The 22561-nt window shown below is 45.5% G+C and overlaps 1 protein-coding gene across 1 annotated transcript in view; it reads left to right on the top strand.

Annotated features, from left to right (window-relative positions):
* The window catches only part of LOC134533382 (atrial natriuretic peptide receptor 1), a 52301-nt gene that overhangs the window by 23663 nt on the left and 6077 nt on the right, over window positions 1–22561 (top strand). The window contains exons 4-17 of the mRNA XM_063370902.1: window positions 32–188; window positions 772–891; window positions 1121–1230; window positions 6771–6959; window positions 8151–8286; window positions 10736–10972; window positions 12777–12861; window positions 14059–14173; window positions 14580–14684; window positions 16269–16349; window positions 17488–17664; window positions 19535–19694; window positions 20574–20732; window positions 22298–22466. Coding sequence (XP_063226972.1) covers window positions 32–188; window positions 772–891; window positions 1121–1230; window positions 6771–6959; window positions 8151–8286; window positions 10736–10972; window positions 12777–12861; window positions 14059–14173; window positions 14580–14684; window positions 16269–16349; window positions 17488–17664; window positions 19535–19694; window positions 20574–20732; window positions 22298–22466 — 2000 coding nt within the window. The remainder of the gene's footprint in view (window positions 1–31; window positions 189–771; window positions 892–1120; window positions 1231–6770; window positions 6960–8150; window positions 8287–10735; window positions 10973–12776; window positions 12862–14058; window positions 14174–14579; window positions 14685–16268; window positions 16350–17487; window positions 17665–19534; window positions 19695–20573; window positions 20733–22297; window positions 22467–22561) is intronic.

The raw sequence follows: 22561 nt of genomic DNA, 5'->3' as shown, positions 1-22561 counted from the left end.
TATTCAAGGAGAAGTGTGCGTGTTGCTTCAGGGCATATTCAAGGACAAGACGGAGTACGCGACCCTCACGCGCATGTCGTACTGCCAGTGCCGTCTGCGCAAAGTGTTCTCCAGCATCTTCGGCCAGTTCGGCTGGAGACACGTGGCCCTGCTGCTGGACCGCTCAGACCTCTTCTCGCTGACCGTGGGTGAGTCTCAGCGAGCTCTCGGCTCTGGCTGGGCGAGGCTCACCGGTGTTTACATTATTACTCCCAGCGAGAACTCACTGGAATACCTATAACACTCCCGGAGAAACCAGACGATAACAGAATGAAACAACGAAAAGGCAAAGCTAGAGGTGAAAACTAGTTCTTTCTAGGTCCCTGGTAGGTCATACAAATGCACCAAGTTCTAAATCGACGGCAGTTTAACACTATCAACAGAAAATTCGTTACTTTACGTATAGTTTATAACATTTTTAGTGGACTTTCATGCCTAAGAAGAAGGGCGAGAGTATGCCATGAGGTGAACTAAAAAAAAACCCTTAAATTTAAATTACTGCTCACATATCTGCTTTACATGGAACTCGAATCCAGAACCTTGCACTTCGAAGTTGGCGCTCCCACCAACTTCGCCACGGAGATCAGCTATACTTATAGCTACCAGGAATAATTGTGTACTTATTTTAAAGACACGTTTTACATTGGGCACCGATTCATATTCCGCACATGTACCTCTGTGTGTCCCGCCGCTTGTTCTGGCCCCGGGATGTCAGCTGCCAGGTGTTCTCAGGCAAGAACCTGGAGGTGGGACTCAAGAAGGAGGGCTACCAGTGCTTCGTGCGGGAGCTCGACGGCAACGACGACAGCGACTACGAGCAGTACCTCAAGGACGCCAGCATGTACGCCCGCGGTGAGCGACGACTCCTTTGAGGTCAATAACACAAGCCTCCAGTCGTAGGCTCCAAGGTTGCTTTTTTCCATGACGAAAAGCTACGAAGCAATAACTTTAGCAACTGTTAAATGTGATCGTGAGGAATGTGTGTTTCTTTATGGAACATAAACGTGACGATGATCTCTTTTGGGGGTGTAGTTGGATGCGGTTGAGGTGACGTCACTGACGCGAGGCTATCGTGTTGCAGTTGTCATCCTGAGCGTGAGAGGCGAGCTGGTGCGCAGGTTCATGCTGGCCGCGCACGAGCTCAGCATGACGGCCGGAGACTGGACGTTCCTCGACGTGGAGCTGTTCCAGGTACCAGCCCTGCAGTCCTCCAGGTCCATCCTTCATCTAGTCTCCCAGTCCGTCCACCATCCAGCCCTCCAGCCCTGCAGGTCTCCAGGCCTCCCCTCCAGCTCTCCAGGACTCCGGTTCTCTGGGTCTCCAGGTATTTCTTTTGATCCTCCATCCTTCATCTGGTCTCCCGGTCTTTCTTTTGATCCTCCATCCTTCATCTGGTCTCCCAGTCCGTCCACCATCCAGCCCTCCAGCCCTCCAGGTCTCCAGGCCTCCCCTCCAGCTCTCCAGGACTCCGGTTCTCTGGGTCTCCAGGTCTTTCTTTTGATCCTCCATCCTTCATCTAGTCTCCCAGTCCGTCCACCATCCAGCCCTCCAGCCCTCCAGGTCTCCAGGCCTCCCCTCCAGCTCTCCAGGACTCCGGTTCTCTGGGTCTCCAGGTCTTTCTTTTGATCCTCCATCCTTCATCTAGTCTCCCAGTCCGTCCACCATCCAGCCCTCCAGCCCTCCAGGTCTCCAAGCGTCCCCTCCAGCTCTCCAGGACTCCGGTTCTCTGGGTCTCCAGGTCTTTCTTTTGATCCTCCATCCTTCCTCTGGTCTCCCAGTCCGTCCACCATCCAGCCCTCCAGCCCTCCAGCCTTCGGGCCTTTTAGCGGCCATATGTTTGAAACACTCGGCTTCCAGACGACCACAATAGCTCGACGGGAAGCCTTTCTTTCACAGACGAGAGAGCCAAACGCCCGATCATGCATCTTCGGTTTTTTTTTGTTCATTGTAACTCATGATAACTAATGGTCAATTAGGTTAGATTAGCTATATTATAAAAACTTTAAAACATTTTGGACGGTTGATTAGGTTAGGATAGCTACATTAAAGATACTGTGAAATCATGTAAACGGTTTCCTAGCCCTGGATAGCTACATATTAAAAAGTAATTTGCTAAGCAACCATAAAATGATTTTACAGTATTTTTAATGTAGCTATACTTACCTAATATAACCAACCATCCACAGTGTTTTAAAGTATTTATAATGTAGCTAACCTATACTAATCGACCGCAAAATTTAATTCCACACCGGTTTATACAATGAGATAGAACGGAAAAAAAAAGCGAGCATGATCTTCGGGGAACTTCGGGTATGGCTCTCTCGTCTGTGAAATGAAGGCTTCCTGAGCTCGACTAAGAGACGTAGCAGGGTTGCCACGCTGGAACGAAAATTTTCCGCATACGATTTCACCACTCGTGTTCGAGATATCGTTTGCGCCTCGTTTGCGCCAAAGAAAATTGATTTTCATGCTGTGGCTAATCTGTTTTACAGCGAGACGAGCGTCTTTTATTTCTCGTGTGTTGTCCCATAGTCGGTGATTGCAGGATTTCTATCATTACGTTCTTCATTTACAAAGACCGTGACTGTAATTATTATATCTTAAGCTGCAGCTTTGATGTATAAAAAACTTTTAAGTACTTATGTTTTCCATTCAGTGTTATGTTTTGCTGGATAGTTCAGGAACGTAAAATAATTACTTATAATACAAACTGGAATCAACTTCAAAACGCAGTTTTCAGTAACGTCAAGCATACGTATTGAACCAAAAACACAGATTATATATGTATCTGGTGTAATTAGGTAGAAACATACAATGATAAGTAATAAGTTCACGCATGGCATTTTTATTGCCGTGGCTTACAACACTATTTTACTTAGCTCCCCTAAAAATAACAAATGTGACTTAAAATAATTCCTAACTACATGCCTACAACGGATGGATGTACGGAGACTACTACTATATTTCTAACAATGCCTCCCTGCAAGAGCACAAAAACACATCAATCGAACCAGATAACAAAAAACTTAATTTATAATTATTTTTATGGAGAAATTATTTTCTCTGATACATAATTTCACGGAATGGCATTTTGGAGGCATGGCTAACAGCGACTGGCAACTCGGACTCCGGCTCTCCAGCACCTTACCCGCCGGTCCCTGGCGAGCGACGAGCGGCAGGCGAGGTCTCCCGCGTCCAGGGTCGTGGGTTCACACCCCTCCGCGAGACGTTTCCGAGTGCAGGGTCCACTGTGATAGGCCCCCGCCTACCCGGGCACACACGCGGTGTGCAGAGCTTCAGGAGAAACAACGCGATTTCAAAACTACTCAAGATATCCGAGTGGGGTCTGCTTACGAAAAGTATTTGAGAGTTCGCTGAGGGCCGAAAAGTACTTTTGATTTTGGATGACGTTTTTAAAATGTATGTTTAGATGAGTTAAAATACCTAAAACGCATGTTTTCAGAGTAATTTTTAGGCGTAAAACAACCAGTAGAGTTTCTTGAAAACACTTAAGGGACTTGCATTACACCGCTAAAATTCCACAGTTATCCTGTGACGACGAGAAGACTGCGCGCCAGTTCAGAGTTGCGCTTAGGGGCTATACCGCGCTAGAAGCACCAGCGAGCGTCGAACTTATCATCCCGCCTCACTAACACACATACACCCCTGACGAGGCGGGCCCCTTAAGCCCTTGCGCATGACCACGTGACGCGAGGCCACCCAAGAAGAACCCGCGCAGACCCAGCTGTCGGCGCACCTGCTGTCGGTCGCTCGGCTTGTGAGGCTAGGGACGCAGCCGTCAAGGGTGGCTGTCTCCCACAAGTCCTACAAGTGCGAGTCAAGTGCATTACCACTACACCAACTCACTCTCTGCAAAGGATTGCGTGTGAGTGTGAAGAAAAATTACAATAATTGCCAGTGAAATAGTTATTTTTTAAATTTCTCTCCACATATTTTGTTGTGCTCTTGCTCTCTTCGCCATTCAGCGATTGATCTCTTCCCGTTTGCTGTTCAGACGCTAGGTTTTCCTCCTGACCCGCATTTGACGGAATGCTAACTGTATTCAGCAGGGTCATGGCTTCATTACGGAATCCTACGAGATCACCTGTTGAGGGCCCGCGAGGCATCTCGTGTTGTCCTGGCGCGGGGAGTAGCGGCGGTAATGGGATTGCCGAGCGCGGGTCGTCCCCTGGGCTGCAGGCAACACTCCGCACATGTACGTGCTGCTTGCTGCGGGCCGAAGGCTCTCACAATCTACTGCACTCGTGCAACCGGCGGCTCGGGTTCAGCTGAAACAACCTGAGTGATGGGTGGCCTCTTGCTTTTTGTTTCAGTATCTCTCGTTCTTGACATTAATTTCCGACAGGAACATGAATGCCTATAATCTCGGTATTATCTTTGAAAGATTTGTGCAATGGGAGTGCATGACTTGATGTAAGCTTATGGACATACGCCATTGCTAAGCAATTTTTCTGTAGAAGAAAACTAAAAAATACCCAAAAGACAAAAACACAAATTAAGCAAAAAATTGCTGTTGTCAACAGGATTTAAACACCACATAATATTCCAGAACAGGAATATGGTAAACAAACAAAGAAAAACCAAGAAACTTTTGTGCTGTCATCATCTGTGTTTTTTTTCGTTCTATTAGTCCATTTTTCTTTGTTTTTCTTTGTTTGTTGACCATATTCCTGTTATGGAATATTATGTAGTGTTTATGTCCTATTGACAACAGCAATTTTTTTGCTTAATTTGTGTTTTTTTGTCTTTTGGGTATTTTTTAGTTTTCTTCTACAGACATACATGTGCTTAGCAATGGCGTATGTCTATAATCTCGGGTTGGGCGTCACTTCCGCTGATGATTCGACACCGCTTGAAACTCGTAGACTATAAAAGCTACAGAGTTGAAGTAAATATATCTTAGTAGAGCAGTCTTTGCTCGTGGTCGTTACGTATGACTCACCCGGTTAACATTCGCAGTGATGACGTAATGAGCGTTGGTGGGGAGCGTGGAACTGAAGTCAGTGAGAGCTGTCACTCCGTTTCGAACTCGCCGCGAGCAATAGCAGGCTCCACTACACACTGCTATTGCTCCAGCCGGCGCGAGACACACTCTCCAGAGAGTCTCCGGCGCTGGATGTTCTCTCCAGATTGCCCGTGGCAGTGCCTCTGGGAGAAGCAGCGAGATGTAGGTGATACTTGAGATGGCAGTAAATGGATTTTACTGGAATTTATGTTGTTTTCTGGTTCTAAATATATATTATTAATTTTCCAATCACTACAACTGTTCAGTATAAAATTTTATCACAAAGTTCAAAGCACATACCTTGGGTCGCTTGTATTTAAGACACAGCGGGGTGAAAATAGTTGTTCTGATCCAGTTGAAGCAATTCAAATAAGCATTTATCAAACTAAAAAAATATCTTGAAAGAAGGCATTCTGCGAAGTTGGAATGTGGTTTTCGCTCTAAATTCTTGCGGAAAACGGTTTGCAGATACACGGAGTAGTTCATGTAAGAATGTGTATCGTGTCGTGGTAGGTAGGCGAAGCTGGTCCTTTGTTGGGACCACGTTTCCTCGCAGCCTGCAGTAAGCCCTCGCCAGCTGCGCCGTAGTGGACAACAGCGCGCTGAGACAGGAACTACCGGTGTCTGGGTCCACGACCTTCGCTGGCCGGAGCTCTGTCGGACTCATGTGGTGAAGGACATGTGTTCCATCCCAAACATCCTGTACGGACTCGACTCACGATCGCCGATTCCACCGTTGAATGGTTCGAAGGCCAGGGAATTCTGGATGACATGTTATATTAAAGGGGAGAGATAGTTTTTTTTTTTCAGTCCAAACATTTTTCGCCGTGACGATTCCAGTAATTGACCATGAATATTTAAAAATTTTGCCATCGCCAAAGACGTTTCTGAGCTTGTTAGAGCGCAACTGGTAGTAATACAAAATAAAAATTAATGAACTCGGGATTTCAGATGATTCCACAGGGAGATAACCACTAAAGGTTTTAGACATTCTTTAACTGCATGCTCTGTATTAGGGAACTCATTACTATATAAAGACAGTTAAGAAATATATCATGTTAAAAATTGTTAAGGATAAAAAAATTGGTTGTCTGTAAAGTCGGTTTACGGACTATAGTTTAACGTGACAACGTCATAACAAAACATTGATGAAATGATTGCATACTTTTATGAATAAAATTGAATCATTTTTATTTTAATAATAAAAGAATAAATACTTGACATTATAATAGTAATCAGATTTTTAAAATGCAAGAATAATTAACCTTTATTGCCAAAATTGTTGTTCTAATAAGCAATGAAAACCACATTAACTTTTCACTTCACTTTATAAACAGTCGACGAAACAGTTCACGTGTAGATGACTTGTAAAATAATTTTAAAAACTGGCGTTTAGCTATAAAGTTTAAATATAATTATGAACAAGTTTTCATATAAATAAAGTGTAATCAATTATCTATCATCAATTATATGAATGACCATAATTTTTTAGTCAATTGTAACATAACCTATTATTACTGCACTCGCCGACAGCGTAACGGAACAATGAGCGTAACGGGACACAGCGTAACGGGATACTCTTTCGTGCATGCAGCCGGCGTTCATCGATTTATTAGACGTCACGTCAAAAAGGGCATCTGTTTCCTTCGCTGAGCGCATGTGACCGAGTGCTGGAGCGGGGCCTAGCGCCGTGTGACCCGGGCAGGGCTCGTACTGGGGCGACCACGACTGGGAGGTGGGCGACTCGCACGACCACAGCGCCAGGAAGGCCTACGAGGCGCTGCTGAGGGTGTCCCTGCTGCAGCCCACCAGCCCCAGGTTCAACGAGTTCGCGGACCGCGTGCGGCGGCGCGCGCAGACAGACTACAACTACACCTTCTCCGACGGCGAGGAGGTGGGTCCCGCGAGTACACTCCACTTGCCCTAAAGTCATTCCACCTAAAATGAATTTCGGCTGAATGCCTGTTAGGTCGAATGACTTTTAGAGCAAATGGCTTTTAGGCCAAGTGATGTTTAGGTCAAGTGATGTTTAGGAGATATGACTTTAAGGGCAAATGACTTTTAGGGCAACTGACTTTTAGGCCAAGTGACTTTTAGGCTAAGTGACGTTTAGGATATATGACTTTTAGGGCAAATACCTTTTAGGTCAAATGACTTTTAGGGCAAATGCCTTTTAGGTCAAATGACTTTTAGGGCAAATACCTTTTAGGTCAAATAACTTTTAGGGCAAATGCCTTTTAGGTCAAATGACTTTTAGGGCAAATACCTTTTAGGTCAAATGACTTTTAGAGCAACTGACTTTTAGGTCAAATGACGCGCACCGAGTCCCGCTGCACACCGGCTGCTCGGCGATCGTCAGCTCCACTGCCTCGTTCGCTCATCAGCTATGTCGCTGCTTCTGTGTTTTCTTGACAAGTAATTGTTAGAGACCTGAAAAATTCGCATGTTCATTTCGTGTTATGCTAAAATTCTAATAACTATACCTTAGTGCTGCTTCTGTCATTGGTTCACTGTTAATCTGGAGGACTGAAGGCCAATTAGAGACCCTCACTCATAGAAGTGTCGAATCACAGGCCACCCAGTCGAGACGACTCATAAGTCAGCAGTCAATTAACAGTCGGCATTTGCCAGAGTGTGTAAAGGATATTGGAGTCTATCCTGAAGGTCATTGAACCCGCGAGTTTTTCCGGTCTCTAGTTTTTGTCCATACATTTGGTCAAACTTATTTCGATGTAGGTAAACTTTAACTGCATTATAAGACACATTTATACATATAATCATTAGTTCACATATGAAGCTTGCTACCCGAAATATTAACATTCTCCACCAGCAGTGCTCTATAAATTGAAGTCGCTGCGTAAGAAATACTTCTTTGAAAATCTGTGCAGTTTATATATCTATGCAGTCTATGATGTGCCAATGAAAAAAACGATTTTAATGCCACATAGTGTAATGAAAATAAAAAGAATAATACTGTTCTAATAATGAATGTTCGTGTGGTAGTTCCATGATATTTCCATGCTTGGAGAATCATGCACTTTCATTACTCATTGCGCGTGAAACCTTTTCCTAACTGGTTCCCCAGGTGAACTTCTTCGTAGGTGCGTTCTATGACGGCGTGTACCTGCTGGGCATGGCTCTGAACGAGACTCTGACGGAGGGCGGCAGCATATGGGATGGCCGCGGCGTCACCAGGAGGATGTGGAACAGAGACTTCATGGGTGAGCAGCGGCAGAGCTCAGCTGCAGCTGAGTGCGGCAGAGATCAGCTGCTCTGATGTGTATGTAGCCTACATGTCGGGCACGGCTCTGAACTAGACTCTGACAGAGGGCTGTTGTTCTACCCGGGAAGCACATTTCTTACAATTCTCGTCAAACAGGACTTACTCGCGTTATGGGGTTTAACATAAGACTCTTTACATAAATGTGGTTGTACATTTTTTATATGCCAAAATTACAAAAAAAACTTTAAATTTTTGAATAGAAACATGAAATTACTTATTTGTACAATTATTGCAATAATTTAACTGTATTTATTTAATGCCCTTTCGAATTCTTACAAAAGTAGCTGAAATTCAAAATATGTTTTTGTTTTAAGTATTTTTACATTAATACAAAAAAAAAACTTCAGCTTCAAACATTTTATGTGCTTTTGAGATAGCCTAAATAAAATCATGGCAGTTTTCCAATCAGCCTTGAAGCCAGGACACTGCATCACGCGGCCAGACTGCAGAAGTGTTACAAGCGTACAGTTGTTTGAAGCCTAGCCAGATGCTAAGTCGTCCTCTCTCAAATCACGGAGCGCGCAGGTACTTAAAAAATTTGAGCCGTAAAGCGAGAGGTACAGTTATAGTTTTTAGAACTACGAAGATAATTTTGGTTTTATGACATTACTTTTATAACTTCTTTTGAAACCCGGCTTTTTTTAACGACATCCGCGACTAATTATGCATTAGCCAGTTTAATAGTATTGTGTGTAGATACTGAACTTACACAAGGTTTCTTAGAATTTACGATCTCCGCTGTCCATTTACCGTCCTGTCCTCGAGTATTGCGTCGGAACAGAAACAAGAGCGGCTGAGCCGAAGGACAAACAACAATAAGTGTCTCTCGGTGACGGAGGTCCCCTGGAGGAAGCAGCAGGTCGCCGAAGGACATGGAGAAACACGACTCCCAGTTAACTTCGCTAAGTGCGAGCGGCTCCGACTGGCTTTATGGACACAGCTCGGTTCAGCGTGGAGGGGTCTGGGTGGGGTTGTGAAGGGGGGAGGAGGCTGAGAAGAGGTAAATGGGGGGCGGGGAGGGGGCGGTCGTGCTGGGAATGGCGACCAGCCGTAAAGAGGGCAGACGAATAAAACAAAACACGTCTGACCTGAGAGTAACTAAGAGGAGTTTTACAGCGCCTTTTATTTTCTGTTCGTTCAGTGACGCTTTAACAGAATCCCACAGTTCATCTTTAATGTCTTGGTTCTCAAGATGTAATACATTTTTTTGCCAAATTTTGCGTCATGGCAAAATATACCTTTCTCAATAAAAATGTTTTATTTTTAAATTAGCTTGTCTTCTGGGTTGTAGCACCGACGTTTTGGTCGACATTGCAGTCGACATCATCAGGGTAAAGTTACCTACTGAGGGCTTTTTCTGAGGTTATTACAAGTTCTTCTGCCTTTAATACTCTCGCCTGAGTGTTTCCCTTTGGCTGTATCTGTGGGCCAATCACAGCCTTACTTTTAGTCTGGTTTGCCTGTTGGTTTGGTCAATCGGAGCTAGGCTTCTGTGATTGGCTGCGGTTCTGGAAAATCAGTGACCTCTTCTCTTCTGGTTGGCTGGGCTTTTTGGCCATCCAGAGGCGACCTGTCTTTTGTTAGATCCAGAGCTACGTTTAAAGGTTTTCTTGAAGAATGGATCCCATATTCTGCTTAATTTGTAGTCATCTTCTCTATTTATGTTTGCTGGGTGTTTTAATATTTATACTGATTTTCGAATGTAACTTTTCTTGCATTCATATGCTGGCTATGGTGTGGAATTGGTCGAAATCAATCCTGTTTCTGGTTACCAAGGTGTGTTCCCCTATAGCTGATCGTGTTCTCTAACCCTTGTGATAATTCGTCTGCCAGTTTGTCTTTTATATACCTGCCAACAAGAACATGAATCTTGTACACACCAGCTAGGTTTTCGGCTAGAGTTTCGTCTTTCACAGATGTCAGAGACCCCTCAATCTTGTTTATAGTTTTGAGAATTGTATGACGGGGATAACAGTAGACAAACACTTCGAGTGAACAGGGCAGACTGGGCAAGGTGGTACTTTAGTTGTACACTATTACCTTTCACTGTATTACATTGGGGGGAACAACCCTTAACCCAGAAAGTCTTTTTCCAAAAAGGAAAATGTAATGGAACACGGATTCTCATCCCACAGACAGAAGATCATGCCACTGATACCAACAGGTCTGGCAGAAGATTTTGAGATAGCTTGATTACTGATGCTGAAGTATGTTTGCTACTTAGTGAAACCTCATTTCTGAGCTCTTCTGTGCTCTTGTCTCTAGAAAGCACTATTTTTACAAAACCCAAGTGATAGATCTCCAGTTCTAGAGCATGCATGAATATTAAGGGATATCTGCAGTAGCCATTGCATAGTTAAGTGTGACGTCCTGTGTTGACGAGGCAGGCATCACCGGGCACGTGCGTATCGACGAGAATGGCGACCGCGACGCTGACTACTCGGTGCTGGACCTCGACCCCATCACAGGCCGCTTCGAAGTCGTGGCGCACTACATGGGGCTGGACCGCCGCTTCCTGCCCGTGGCGGGCAAGCGCATTCACTGGCCCGGCGGGAGGGACGCAGCGCCGCCTGACGTGCCTCTCTGTGGCTTCATGGGCAACCATCCCAGCTGCAGCAGCAACTGTGAGTCAGTTCCACGACCCCGTCACTTCCCCGACCTCTATGTGCCGCTCTGTGGCTTCATGGGTAACCACCCAAGCTGCAGCAGCAACTGTGAGTCAGTTCCACAACCCCGTCACTTCCCCGACCTCTATGTGCCTCTCTGTGGCTTCATGGGCAACCAACCCAGCTGCAGCAGCAACTGTGAGTCAGTTCCACAACCCCGTCACTTCCCCGACCTCTATGTGCCACTTCGTGGCTTCATGGGCAACCACCCCAGCTGCAGCAGCAACTGTGAGTCAGTTCCACGACCCGTCACTTCCCCGACCTCTATGTGCCACTTCGTGGCTTCATGGGCAACCACCCCAGCTGCAGCAGCAACTGTGAGTCAGTTCCACGACCCCGTCACTTCCCCGACCTCTATGTGCCACTTCGTGGCTTCATGGGCAACCACCCCAGCTGCAGCAGCAACTCTGAGTCAGTTCCACGACCCCGTCACTTCCCCGACCTATATGTGCCACTCTGTGGCTTCATGAGCAACCACCCCAGCTGCAGCAGCAACTGTGAGTCAGTTCCAAGACCCCGTCACTTCCCCGACCTCTATGTGCCGCTCTGTGACTTCATGGGCAACCACCCCAGCTGCAGCAGCAACTGTGAGTCAGTTCCACGACCCCCTCACTTCCCCGACCTCTATGTGCCACTTCGTGGCTTCATGGGCAACCACCCCAGCTGCAGCAGCAACTGTGAGTCAGTTCCACGACCCCGTCACTTCCCCGACCTCTATGTGCCACTTCGTGGCTTCATGGTCAACCACCCCAGCTGCAGCAGCAACTCTGAGTCAGTTCCACGACCCCGTCACTTCCCCGACCTCTATGTGCCACTTCGTGGCTTCATGGGCAACCACCCCAGCTGCAGCAGCAACTCTGAGTCAGTTCCACGACCCCGTCACTTCCCCGACCTCTATGTGCCACTTCGTGGCTTCATGGGCAACCACCCCAGCTGCAGCAGCAACTCTGAGTCAGTTCCACGACCCCGTCACTTCCCCGACCTCTATGTGCCACTCTGTGGCTTCATGAGCAACCACCCCAGCTGCAGGAGCAACTGTGAGTCAGTTACACGACCCCGTCACTTCCCCGACCTATATGTGCCACTCTGTGGCTTCATGAGCAACCACCCCAGCTGCAGCAGCAACTGTGAGTCAGTTCCAAGACCCCGTCACTTCCCCGACCTCTATGTGCCGCTCGGTGGCTTCATGGGCAACCACCCCAGCTGCAGCAGCAACTGTGAGTCAGTTCCACGACCCCGTGACTTCCCCGACCTCTATGTGCCACTCTGTGGCTTCATGAGCAACCACCCCAGCTGCAGCAGCAACTGTGAGTCAGTTCCACGACCCCGTGACTTCCCCGTCCTCTCCCACTCCACTGGCTTGGATGGAGAACGCTTTGAGCCTTGTTTTTACTGTGCCATCCACTATTTTTTAATAAATGCATTGAAATATGTCAACATTTGTTATTATTTTCTATGATTATTGTCAGGAACTCTGGCTTTCTAAATTTTCTTTTTTAATTATTTTTCTTATCTTCACTAAATATGTTTACACTAATTTTGTGACACGTAATTCCTTAAGTTACAATTCACTTTTTTTATTTCAACATTCCATACTTATCTTCAATAAAAATATAAACTTTAGTAAAAAAAAATCATAGATGTTGCATAATTCCGGAATTTTTTTGTCACACGTGTGCATCTTTAAGTTTATGAAATTTTTTATACCGTCTGAAGTAGCAGTTCGTTCTGTTTCACTCACAGTTTTCTGTTTGTATTCCAGCTATACACTTCATCCTGATGTACGGATTCCTGTCCTTCGTGCTGTTCCTGTCGCTGACTACCGCGGTCGCCTGCGTGGCATACAGGTGAGGGCACGTGACATCTGGACCGCACGATAAGCCCAACTTCAAACATTACGTACTGGAATGCGTGAATAACATGGTAAGACAACCACGAGTATAGCTTCCCACACAAGTGAAGTCTAACTTGGCTGTCAAATACAGGTATCACTAGATGGCAGACTCTCTTAACAATTCGCGTATTTATTCTTTACTTTGTTTTGTATTTTTGAAGTGAAACTTCTAATGCGACTTCCAACAAGGTTGCGTTAAAAGTTTAACCCTACCGTGGAGAAATCACTGTTGCGTTAAACGTTCAACGCTCCTGGGGAGGGAGAATAGAAAGAGACAGAGCGAGAGTGAATGCGTGGCACGCGAACGCATGCGCGTAGTATACCTGTTACAGGCCAGCGCGAGCAGCAACGAGTAGCGTCCAATATTCCAACGCAAGAGGGAGAGAGAAAGAAAGATACACAAAGGTAGAAAGTAGGAGAGCGAAAGAGAGTGAGTCGGTAGATCCCAAGCACATGCGTGTGGTATTCTTGCTATGCAGCGAAGTAAACAGTGAAGTTTCACTTCTTCCGCACGGAGGGACTCCACGCACTATTTATTTTTATCAGCGTGTTTGGTTTTTGTAGTACATTTCATTTCTGTTTAGCTCTCATTTCTTATACATCTTAATACGTCTTAATGATGTATTTTATCCAAAATACTGTGGTTTTATTTGACTGTAAGGCTTGTGCAAATATTGAAGTAGCTTGGCTTCTGGGTTGTAGCCGTTACCTACTCTGATGCTCTGACTGCTCCCTGATGATGGCGACTGCAATGTCGACGGAAACATCGGTGAATTATTTGCCAAGAACACGGCTACAACCCAGAAGCCAAGCTACTTCAGACAATGGCCGTGAAAGCCTGCGAACATTATTGTATAAATATCAGTTGTTTTTTTCTTTTGTTTAGTCGTTCATGTTCATCCTTTATAATTGTATCAGTTTATTATCGACAGTCGAATTTTCGCGAAAGCATGACCTCACGGCACATCAGTGGAGGCTTGGAGGTGTTTAGAATCCATAAATGCGCGGGATATAGTTGTTAGAGAGGAGACCATTGGTTGTGTGGACACGCCCTAGGAGGACACGCGGTGAGTTGACGACCAGCGGCGCAGTGGCACACGGTCGTCGTGGTGCGAGAGGAACGAGGCAGGACTCTGGTTGCTTGTCGCAGGAGGGTCCAGCTGACGGCCGACCTCAACAACATGTCCTGGCGCGTGCGGCCCGAGGAGGTCCTGCTGGAGGTCGGAAGGACCTGCACCTCGAGACTTGTGCTGCAGAGGTCAGAGGTGAGGACATGACGGCAACGACAGCTCGCATTAGTATACAGTCAGCGACCATTCTTCCTATAGAAGATTGGACAGATTCATTTCTAAGAAAACAGAACACTCCTTTCTTTTATAATCCAGTCACAGATTGTGAACACGACTGGTAGGGCTCTGGACTGCTGATAAACACTCAGCAATAAAAATGAGCGAATCAAGTGCAACCTGATGCAGGGTAAATAATAGTTATAATCATCCAGAAACTAACGAAAGAAAAAGTTACAGTGCCTAAGTCCAACCTACATGTCCGAGTAGCTGTGAAATATCTGCGATTATGACAATGTGCGAAGTAACTTACATAAATTAAATGAAACAAGTGTGCAGGAATACGACGCGGGGTTGCAACATGTACCTGGCGCGGTGTTGCCAGGGCTTTGAACCGGGGCTAGAGAGGCTGCACAGAGGCCGGGGGTCGATGACGTCATGCGGCTCCTTCGCGCCTGCGCAGGTCTTCACCACTGTCGGCATCTACAAGGTGAGTGCCTCCACAGGTCTTCACCACTGTCGGCATCTACAAGGTGAGTGCCTGTGCAGGTCTTCATCTTCACCACTGTCGGCATCTACAAGGTGAGTGCCTCCACAGGTCTTCACCACTGTCGGCATCTACAAGGTGAGTGCCTCCACAGGTCTTCACCACTGTCGGCATCTACAAGGTGAGTGCCTCCACAGGTCTTCACCACTGTCGGCATCTACAAGGTGAGTGCCTCCACAGGTCTTCACCACTGTCGGCATCTACAAGGTGAGCACCTCCACAGGCCTTCATCACTGTCGGCATCTACAAGGTGAGTGCCTCCACAGGTCTTCACCACTGTCGGCATCTACAAGGTGAGCACCTCCACAGGCCTTCACCACTGTCGGCATCTACAAGGTGAGTGCCTCCACAGGTCTTCACCACTGTCGGCATCTACAAGGTGAGTGCCTCCACAGGTCTTCACCACTGTCGGCATCTACAAGGTGAGTGCCTCCACAGGTCTTCACCACTGTCGGCATCTACAAGGTGAGTGCCTCCACAGGCCTTCACCACTGTCGGCATCTACAAGGTGAGTGCCTCCACAGGTCTTCACCACTGTCGGCATCTACAAGGTGAGTGCCTCCACAGGTCTTCACCACTGTCGGCATCTACAAGGTGAGTGCCTCCACAGGTCTTCATCACTGTCGGCATCTACAAGGTGAGTGCCTCCACAGGTCTTCACCACTGTCGGCATCTACAAGGTGAGTGCCTCCACAGGCCTTCACCACTGTCGGCATCTACAAGGTGAGTGCCTCCACAGGTCTTCACCACTGTCGGCATCTACAAGGTGAGTGCCTCCACAGGTCTTCACCACTGTCGGCATCTACAAGGTGAGTGCCTCCACAGGTCTTCACCACTGTCGGCATCTACAAGGTGAGTGCCTCCACAGGTCTTCACCACTGTCGGCATCTACAAGGTGAACTTCTGCGCTCAAGCAGGAGCCGTGTGAAAACTTGTTGCCAACAACCTAAATACCCTTCACCGCTCTGCAAGATATAGAGTTCACATACGCCCGAAATAGTTTCTAGCAGGAACATAACAGCTGTTTAAAATAATGTACATTTTTATTGTTGAGTATAATATCCAATACCAATTTTGGAAAAAAAAATATTACGTTACTCGTACGTTTCATTTTCACTGGATTAATGTCAGATATCATGATATTATAATAAATTAAAACTTTTAGATAATCTAAAACAATAGTCATTTTAAAAATAAATGATCTTCGAGCTGACATTCGGATTATATTTTGATGACTAGTTTTTTTCAATTATTTTCCACTCTTTTTACTGTTCATTACACAGCCATCGCCTAGTTATATGTTATTTCTCTGATAGCTCTATACATGAACTATTATTATAACTGTGTAGTCCAATAAATTATTTGCATCTAGTCTTTACTTACCCTCTTATTCAAAATCAATCCAAACTTATTGGTTCAACAGTTGCTGTTTTCTCAAATGCTTCATATAATATCCCTAAGTCTCTAGCAATCAATAATAAAGATTACTATAAGCATGTGGTATAACGGTTCTTTATTTCCCTACAGGGTTCCCGCGTCGCTATCAAGAAGGTGCACGTGAAGAAGAAAGTGGATGTGAACAAGAAACTTCTCTGGGAAATAAAACAGGTCAGTGACATTCAGTATTTGTAACACACATTTTCTAGGAGAAAAATTGTGTGATATTATTTTCCAGTCTGCTTTTCTTTGCTTTGGTGTAGAGACATTACAATAAAAATAATCCATTAATAATAAAATTTCTAATTTTATATAATACTATAGTTTTGTCTCGAAACTTGTTGATCCATCGAGAAACCTTAAAGCTTACACAAAGCAACTCTCCAGTTTTCAATTAAATATATTTTAACAATCTTTATATTACTTATAGTTTGAAAACATATCATTAGAACAAATTAGAAACTACTACATATGCAAGGTTCCAGGTGATTACATAATTACTCCATGTCTTATAGTTGGTGTTTATTTATTTTGCAGTCTAAAAATATACTTCACAGAAAGCATTGTTGTAAAATAATGACTCAGTGAGGTGTTAGTTGGTAAGACTAGTAAAGAATGGTAAGTGAGTTGTCCTGCTAAATGTGACATGTGTCAGTTGCAGGTGTGCGAAAGTTGAGTGTGACCTGTGTCAGAGGTGAGGTTACAGTTGCAGGTGTGCGACAGGTGAGTGCGACACGTGTCAGAGGCTAGGCTACAGGTGCAGGTGTGTCAGAGGTGAGGCCACTGTTGCAGGTGCGCGACAGGAGAGAGTGACATGTGTCAGGGATGAGGCTACAGGTGCAGGTGTGCGACAGTTGAGTGGGACATGTGTCAAAGGCGAGGCTACAGGTGCAGGTGTGCGAAAGTTGAGTGTGACATGTGTCAGGGATGAGGCTACAGTTGCAAGTGTGCGACAGTTGAGTGGGACACGTGTCAGAGGCGAGGCTACAGTTGCAGGTGTGCGACAGTTGAGTGTGACATGTGTCAGAGGCGAGGCTGCAGTTGCAAGTGTGCGACATTTGAGTGTGACACGTGTCAGAGGCGAGGCTACAGTTGCAAGTGTGCGACAGTTGAGTGTGACACGTGTCAGAGGCGAGGCTACAGTTGCAGGTGTGCGACAGTTGAGTGTGACATGTGTCAGAGATGAGGCTACAGGTGCAGGTGTGCGACAGGAGAGAGTGACACGTGTCAGAGGCGAGGCTACAGGTGCAGGTGTGTCAGAGACGAGGCTACAGGTGCAGGTGTGTCAGAGGCGAGGCCACTGTTGCAGGTGCGCGACGTGACGCACGAGAACACGGTGCGCTTCGTGGGCGCCTGCGTGGAGTGGCCCGTCGTGCTGATCCTCACCGAGTACAGCCCCAAGGGCAGCCTCAAGGACGTGCTGGGGAACGACGAGCTCAGGCTGGACTGGAACTTCCGCATGTCGCTCATCCACGATGTCGTCAAGGTCGGCGCCTCTGCCTCGTGTGGGCCGACAAGTGCACCCCAGTCAGACATGATTCTTCTTTCAGTTGTTAAATGTGTTACGCGATGATTTACTTGAATTATGCATTGTAATTTTGATTCAAAACTTATATGCATACCTAAACCCTTCCCTTGCTACTTTACTATTTGTAATTAAATTATCAATTATAAAAAAGTATTCATTAAAATGGGTTTGTTAAATTTGGACTTGTACGTACTAGTTTATAAGGACTTTGTGTGATTTTTAGTATTTTTTTACAAGTTTAGAGCGAAAAACTTTTTCACACTATGCATTGTTTACTAATCTTCTTCATGCATAATCATTTAGAGCGATTTTGAACTTTGAATAAATAATTTTACTGTAAGATCAAAACATTGCAAGACGTCACTCATAATTCTTATGCACAAGGCAGACATTAGTGTCAAAACTGCTTGAAGTGCAGGAAGGATTGGTTAGTCAAATGTTTCACACATACTTATAAATGCCACTATGATTTCCAATCATTTAATTTTTTTTAAATAGTTCCATAAACAACACTTCAAACTTCAATTACATTTTGCAGAGCTTACTAGATACAACTGCCCTACGAATTCACTCGTTCCAAATAAACTTGCTTAAATATAAAGTGATCTGACAATTATTGTGTTCCTGTCCACAATTTGTACGTATTATAATTCGCACATTTTTATATTTGAGAGAAAATCTTTCCTATACTATCTTTACCATACTTATGTAGGGTCCTAATGTAAAATATATATGTTATTCTTGATTATTGAATATCATCACATTCGTACTGTAAGTTTAAATGAATGGTCAGTGAAAGGACCAAGGTGTACAGAGCCCTTGTGTATTTAGATTCTCGTGCCGCGGGCTACAGTGGGTGTGAGTGTGTCTCGGTCACACAACATCCCGGGCCCTCGGCACGTCTGGCTGGTTCGTCGAGATGGCGTCAGGGCCCATCGGCAGGGCTTTAGATGGCGCTTTTTGCACGCAGGGGTCGAGTACCAGTTTCGGCGAATACTACGTTGTAACAGAACAAATTTGGATCTCAAAACTTCAGGATTGGACGATGTGTTGTTCTTTTACGTTCAAGTGGTGCAAACAAAAAGAGGGCTTAAACCACTCTCCCTGTCCCTCGGCTGTTAGAGGGAGACCACATCGCTTCATTGCCCCGGGGACACACTTGGAGCCTAGCCTTCATTGTCGTTTTAATTATCATTATCAGAGACGATTAGCAGTCCCAGATATAATGTCTGCTCCAAGATCTAACGCAAAATACTTCACCATTTTCTTCCATATATTATTTTAGATAAATACATCTTACATCAGCAGTGGTTTTTCAGAGCAAGTGAGGATGCTGAAACACAAATAGTTCATTGTCATTGACCAAGTATAAAAGCATCAGTCAAAATACCCTTGTAATAAATCATAGTCTCTAAAAATTAATGTCATCATGACATATATGTATATAAGAATAAACATGACTTTGTAATTCATGTAATGTATATTTTCTATGCGTTCATCAATGATATATTGTTGCAATGTGAGTAGATGAATGTTCGACTGATGCAATTTTGTTCGTCCTGAAAGTTCGTTGAAGTCTACGTCTATTCATTAGCATTAGATTACAATGCTTAATGGAGACACCGATGAATAGTATATTCCAAATAAATAAGTATTGTTTGTTAGAATAATATTAAAATTTTCGTTATATGCGGACAGGCCGCGCGGTGGAAGACAACGGAGAATTATGTTTAGCACACCCGACCCCAGGAGGGACTGTTATCCCGAGCCCAGGGCGAGAAGCAACTCTGCCATCAGCGGGAGTAGAGGGTTGTGTCGTGCTGCGCAGGGCATGGCCTACCTGCACAGCTCGGAGGTGACGGTTCACGGCAAGCTGCGCTCCTGCAACTGCCTCATCGACGGCCGCTTCGTGCTCAAGATATCCGGCTTCGGCCTCAAAACACTCACCACGCCCAGCGAGATTGTCAAAGACAACGTCTACTACAACAGTAAATACCACTTCCTAAACATGCAGCCATCACCCGTCACTATATATTTTTTTATGTTTCTTATTGCTTGGAGATTCATGATCATGCCACGGATATGTTTGGGACATTTATGTGTACTCCTTACACAGATGCGAAGAAAAAAATGCCATAATATAAATACACAATTTAATACAACATAACATACTTAGTTAAAAGTATATTGCGCTTACATATGTCCATAAAAATGACAATGTAAAATTTAACTTAAAGATTGAGAATAGTTCTGGGCTAAGTACATTGACATCTTGTTTCTGCATGTCCATGTGACATTATTTTAGATCTACCTTTTGTGATATCAGACACACATTCATCAGCTTTAATGCAATGACTGAACCAAAGTTCTCTTGTCACATTCTAGTCGACTGTGAACTAGTAATTATCAACAAAAAGTAGCGTGCCCGAATCCCTAGCGATCCAGTCCAGTCCGAAGAATGGTCAGCCATTGAGTGTGATCATGGTCAATGAAAATGCTACAGTAATTGTAGTCGCTGTATATCTATAAAATATAGTATTTAATTAAAAATATTATTTTAAGTCAAATAATATTATTAAAAAATTATTTTCTTATGATTAAGCAGAAAAGTTATCCGATATATTGTTTATAGTAGAAAATAGAGCTGTTAATAAACACGTATCTCACAAACACAACTGCCACCATTCACAAACACAAGCATTGACTCACGGACATCTTTGATATGTAGGCTGAAAAAGCTAAATGCTCGTACCTTCCGCCACTAAAAACAAGTACAACACCGAGGGTAGCTCATGGATGTTATCCTCTCTGGGAGCTGGGTGGCGCCGAGATAAACTGAGCGAGGGCATGGTGGTGCGCTGTTGCAGAGCTGCTGTGGGTGGCGCCAGAGCTCCTGCCTCTGACGGTGGTGCCGGGGACCCCGGCCACACAGAAAGGCGATGTCTACAGCTTCGCCATCATCCTAGAGGAGATCGTGGTGCGCGGTGGGCCCTTCGAGGACGCGCGCCAGCTCATGAGTGCTCAAGGTGTGTTCACAGCGATGCACGACACAAAGGATTTGCACATGGTCCTCAGTAAAGAACCTCCCCCACATTCGCCTGGAGTCACGACGGCTAGACTGAGATCATCCGAATTGAGTATCCAGTGTGTTCCTACCGCACCACGTTGCTCTGTAACTAAAATAATACCTTATGTGTTAAAAAAAAATGTAGGGAAGGCTGACCTGAGGGCACTGACTTTCACATGTAGAGGCGAGAGTAGACTCAAGCACCCCTCTACTCGTACATGACCCCTGGGAAGGACATCATCTACGTTTAGAAACGTTGCAAGTCTTGCAGGAGCAGGTGCTGGCCTTTGTCAGATATAGTATCCGAGGGAGGTACCAGCGAGTCCACAGAAAGCATGTATGATCTGTCACATGTAGCCTTTCGATACTCTGTTTCCTTATGGAAACACTGGTGTTTGCCAAATAGGGCTCGGTCGGGAGACCATCCACTCCTCAGGCATTCTCAATTATTGTGGGAAAGAGGTATTTGATGGGGCAGTAAACTCCAGTGTCCCGGGCTACAGCGATCTGTGACTGGACCCTCGTTGAAGGAATCTTTTGATGTCATGTCTAAAAAAAATGTTCAGGCCTGCAAACCAGAGCTGGCAAATGCAACCCTCAGTCCTGGAGCCTGAACAAGGCCTTAAGTGGCTGAATCCTCTGAGGCTCAGGCCAAGGGGAACTAGCAGGCCCTATTGGGGATGACTGATATTGTTGGCTAAGAGCTTGGGACAGCACGCAAGTAGATGAATGTTGGGAGTACCGTGAAATGATCCAACTAAGAGAATAGTCCTTATGGAGGTTTATTGAGTAAACCCAGGATCATGTTGGCGAGGCCCAACATGGACTCCATCCCAATTACAGGAGGACGCAGTGGAGGCGACACTTCTCCGGAACTAACCTGAAGAGCTAGTAGAGGTGGGATATACCCACACCATACCACAGGTTATATGGGTGAATAAAGCGTTCAATATTGTGTGAGAGGTTAAGGTGAGCACCATCAAGTTCTCGTGTGTTGGGGTTTTTAGCCTGAGCCAAATAGCTGGTTATCGAAACACTTCAACCTCGATGAAATTGTGTATCCGTTTCCCTCTCTAATGGGGGCCCCGGGACTGCACGACTAGTAATAAGAGGGTCACAAAACGATTTGTACTTGTAGGCAATCGTGTTGTCTGTTGAAGAACTACTGCTTAAGAGTTCCTACAATGGACCAGTGACGAATTGCGGGTGTAAGGGAAAATTAATGCCCCATAAAAACCCATTCTATCTCCGACAAAGTCCACCGTATAAATAATCTCTTTTGACCTCGATGTCGAAGAAATGTTAAGCCCATTTATTTGGTTAACATGAGCCATAACTCATTGCTTACTACTTGATAGAGTTACTGGTGGTATGGACATATCACTGTTTAGAGATCTACCTAGTAGCATGGTAGACATGCAAGTGGCCAGTGATTGTGCACGAGAACACAAAGACCCAAGCACGTGGGTTGTTCTCAGAAGCAGGTGCAGTACTGGCAGTGTGTGTGTGTGTGTGGCTGCACAGAGATCGCGGCTCGCGTGGCCAGCAGGGAGAGCCCGCCCTTCAGGCCCTCAGTGGGGCAGCGCGCTTGCCAGCCGGAGCTGCTGGCGCTCATGGAGCGCTGCTGGGCCGAGAACCCAGACGAGCGACCCACCTTCGAGGCCATCCGCGGAGTCATCCGCTTCATCAGGAAGTGAGTCCTCTCGCAATGCAGCCCTCATTAGTCTCGGCACAATTGCACATGTAATTTAATTATCGTACATTATTCAGGTAAATTTTACCTGAATA

Source organism: Bacillus rossius, chromosome 6 (assembly GCF_032445375.1).
Source record: "Bacillus rossius redtenbacheri isolate Brsri chromosome 6, Brsri_v3, whole genome shotgun sequence".
In the NCBI taxonomy this organism is placed as follows: Eukaryota; Metazoa; Arthropoda; class Insecta; order Phasmatodea; family Bacillidae; genus Bacillus; species Bacillus rossius.
Note: the sequence above shows the minus strand (reverse complement) of the source record. Positions and strands in the feature narration are given on the sequence as shown.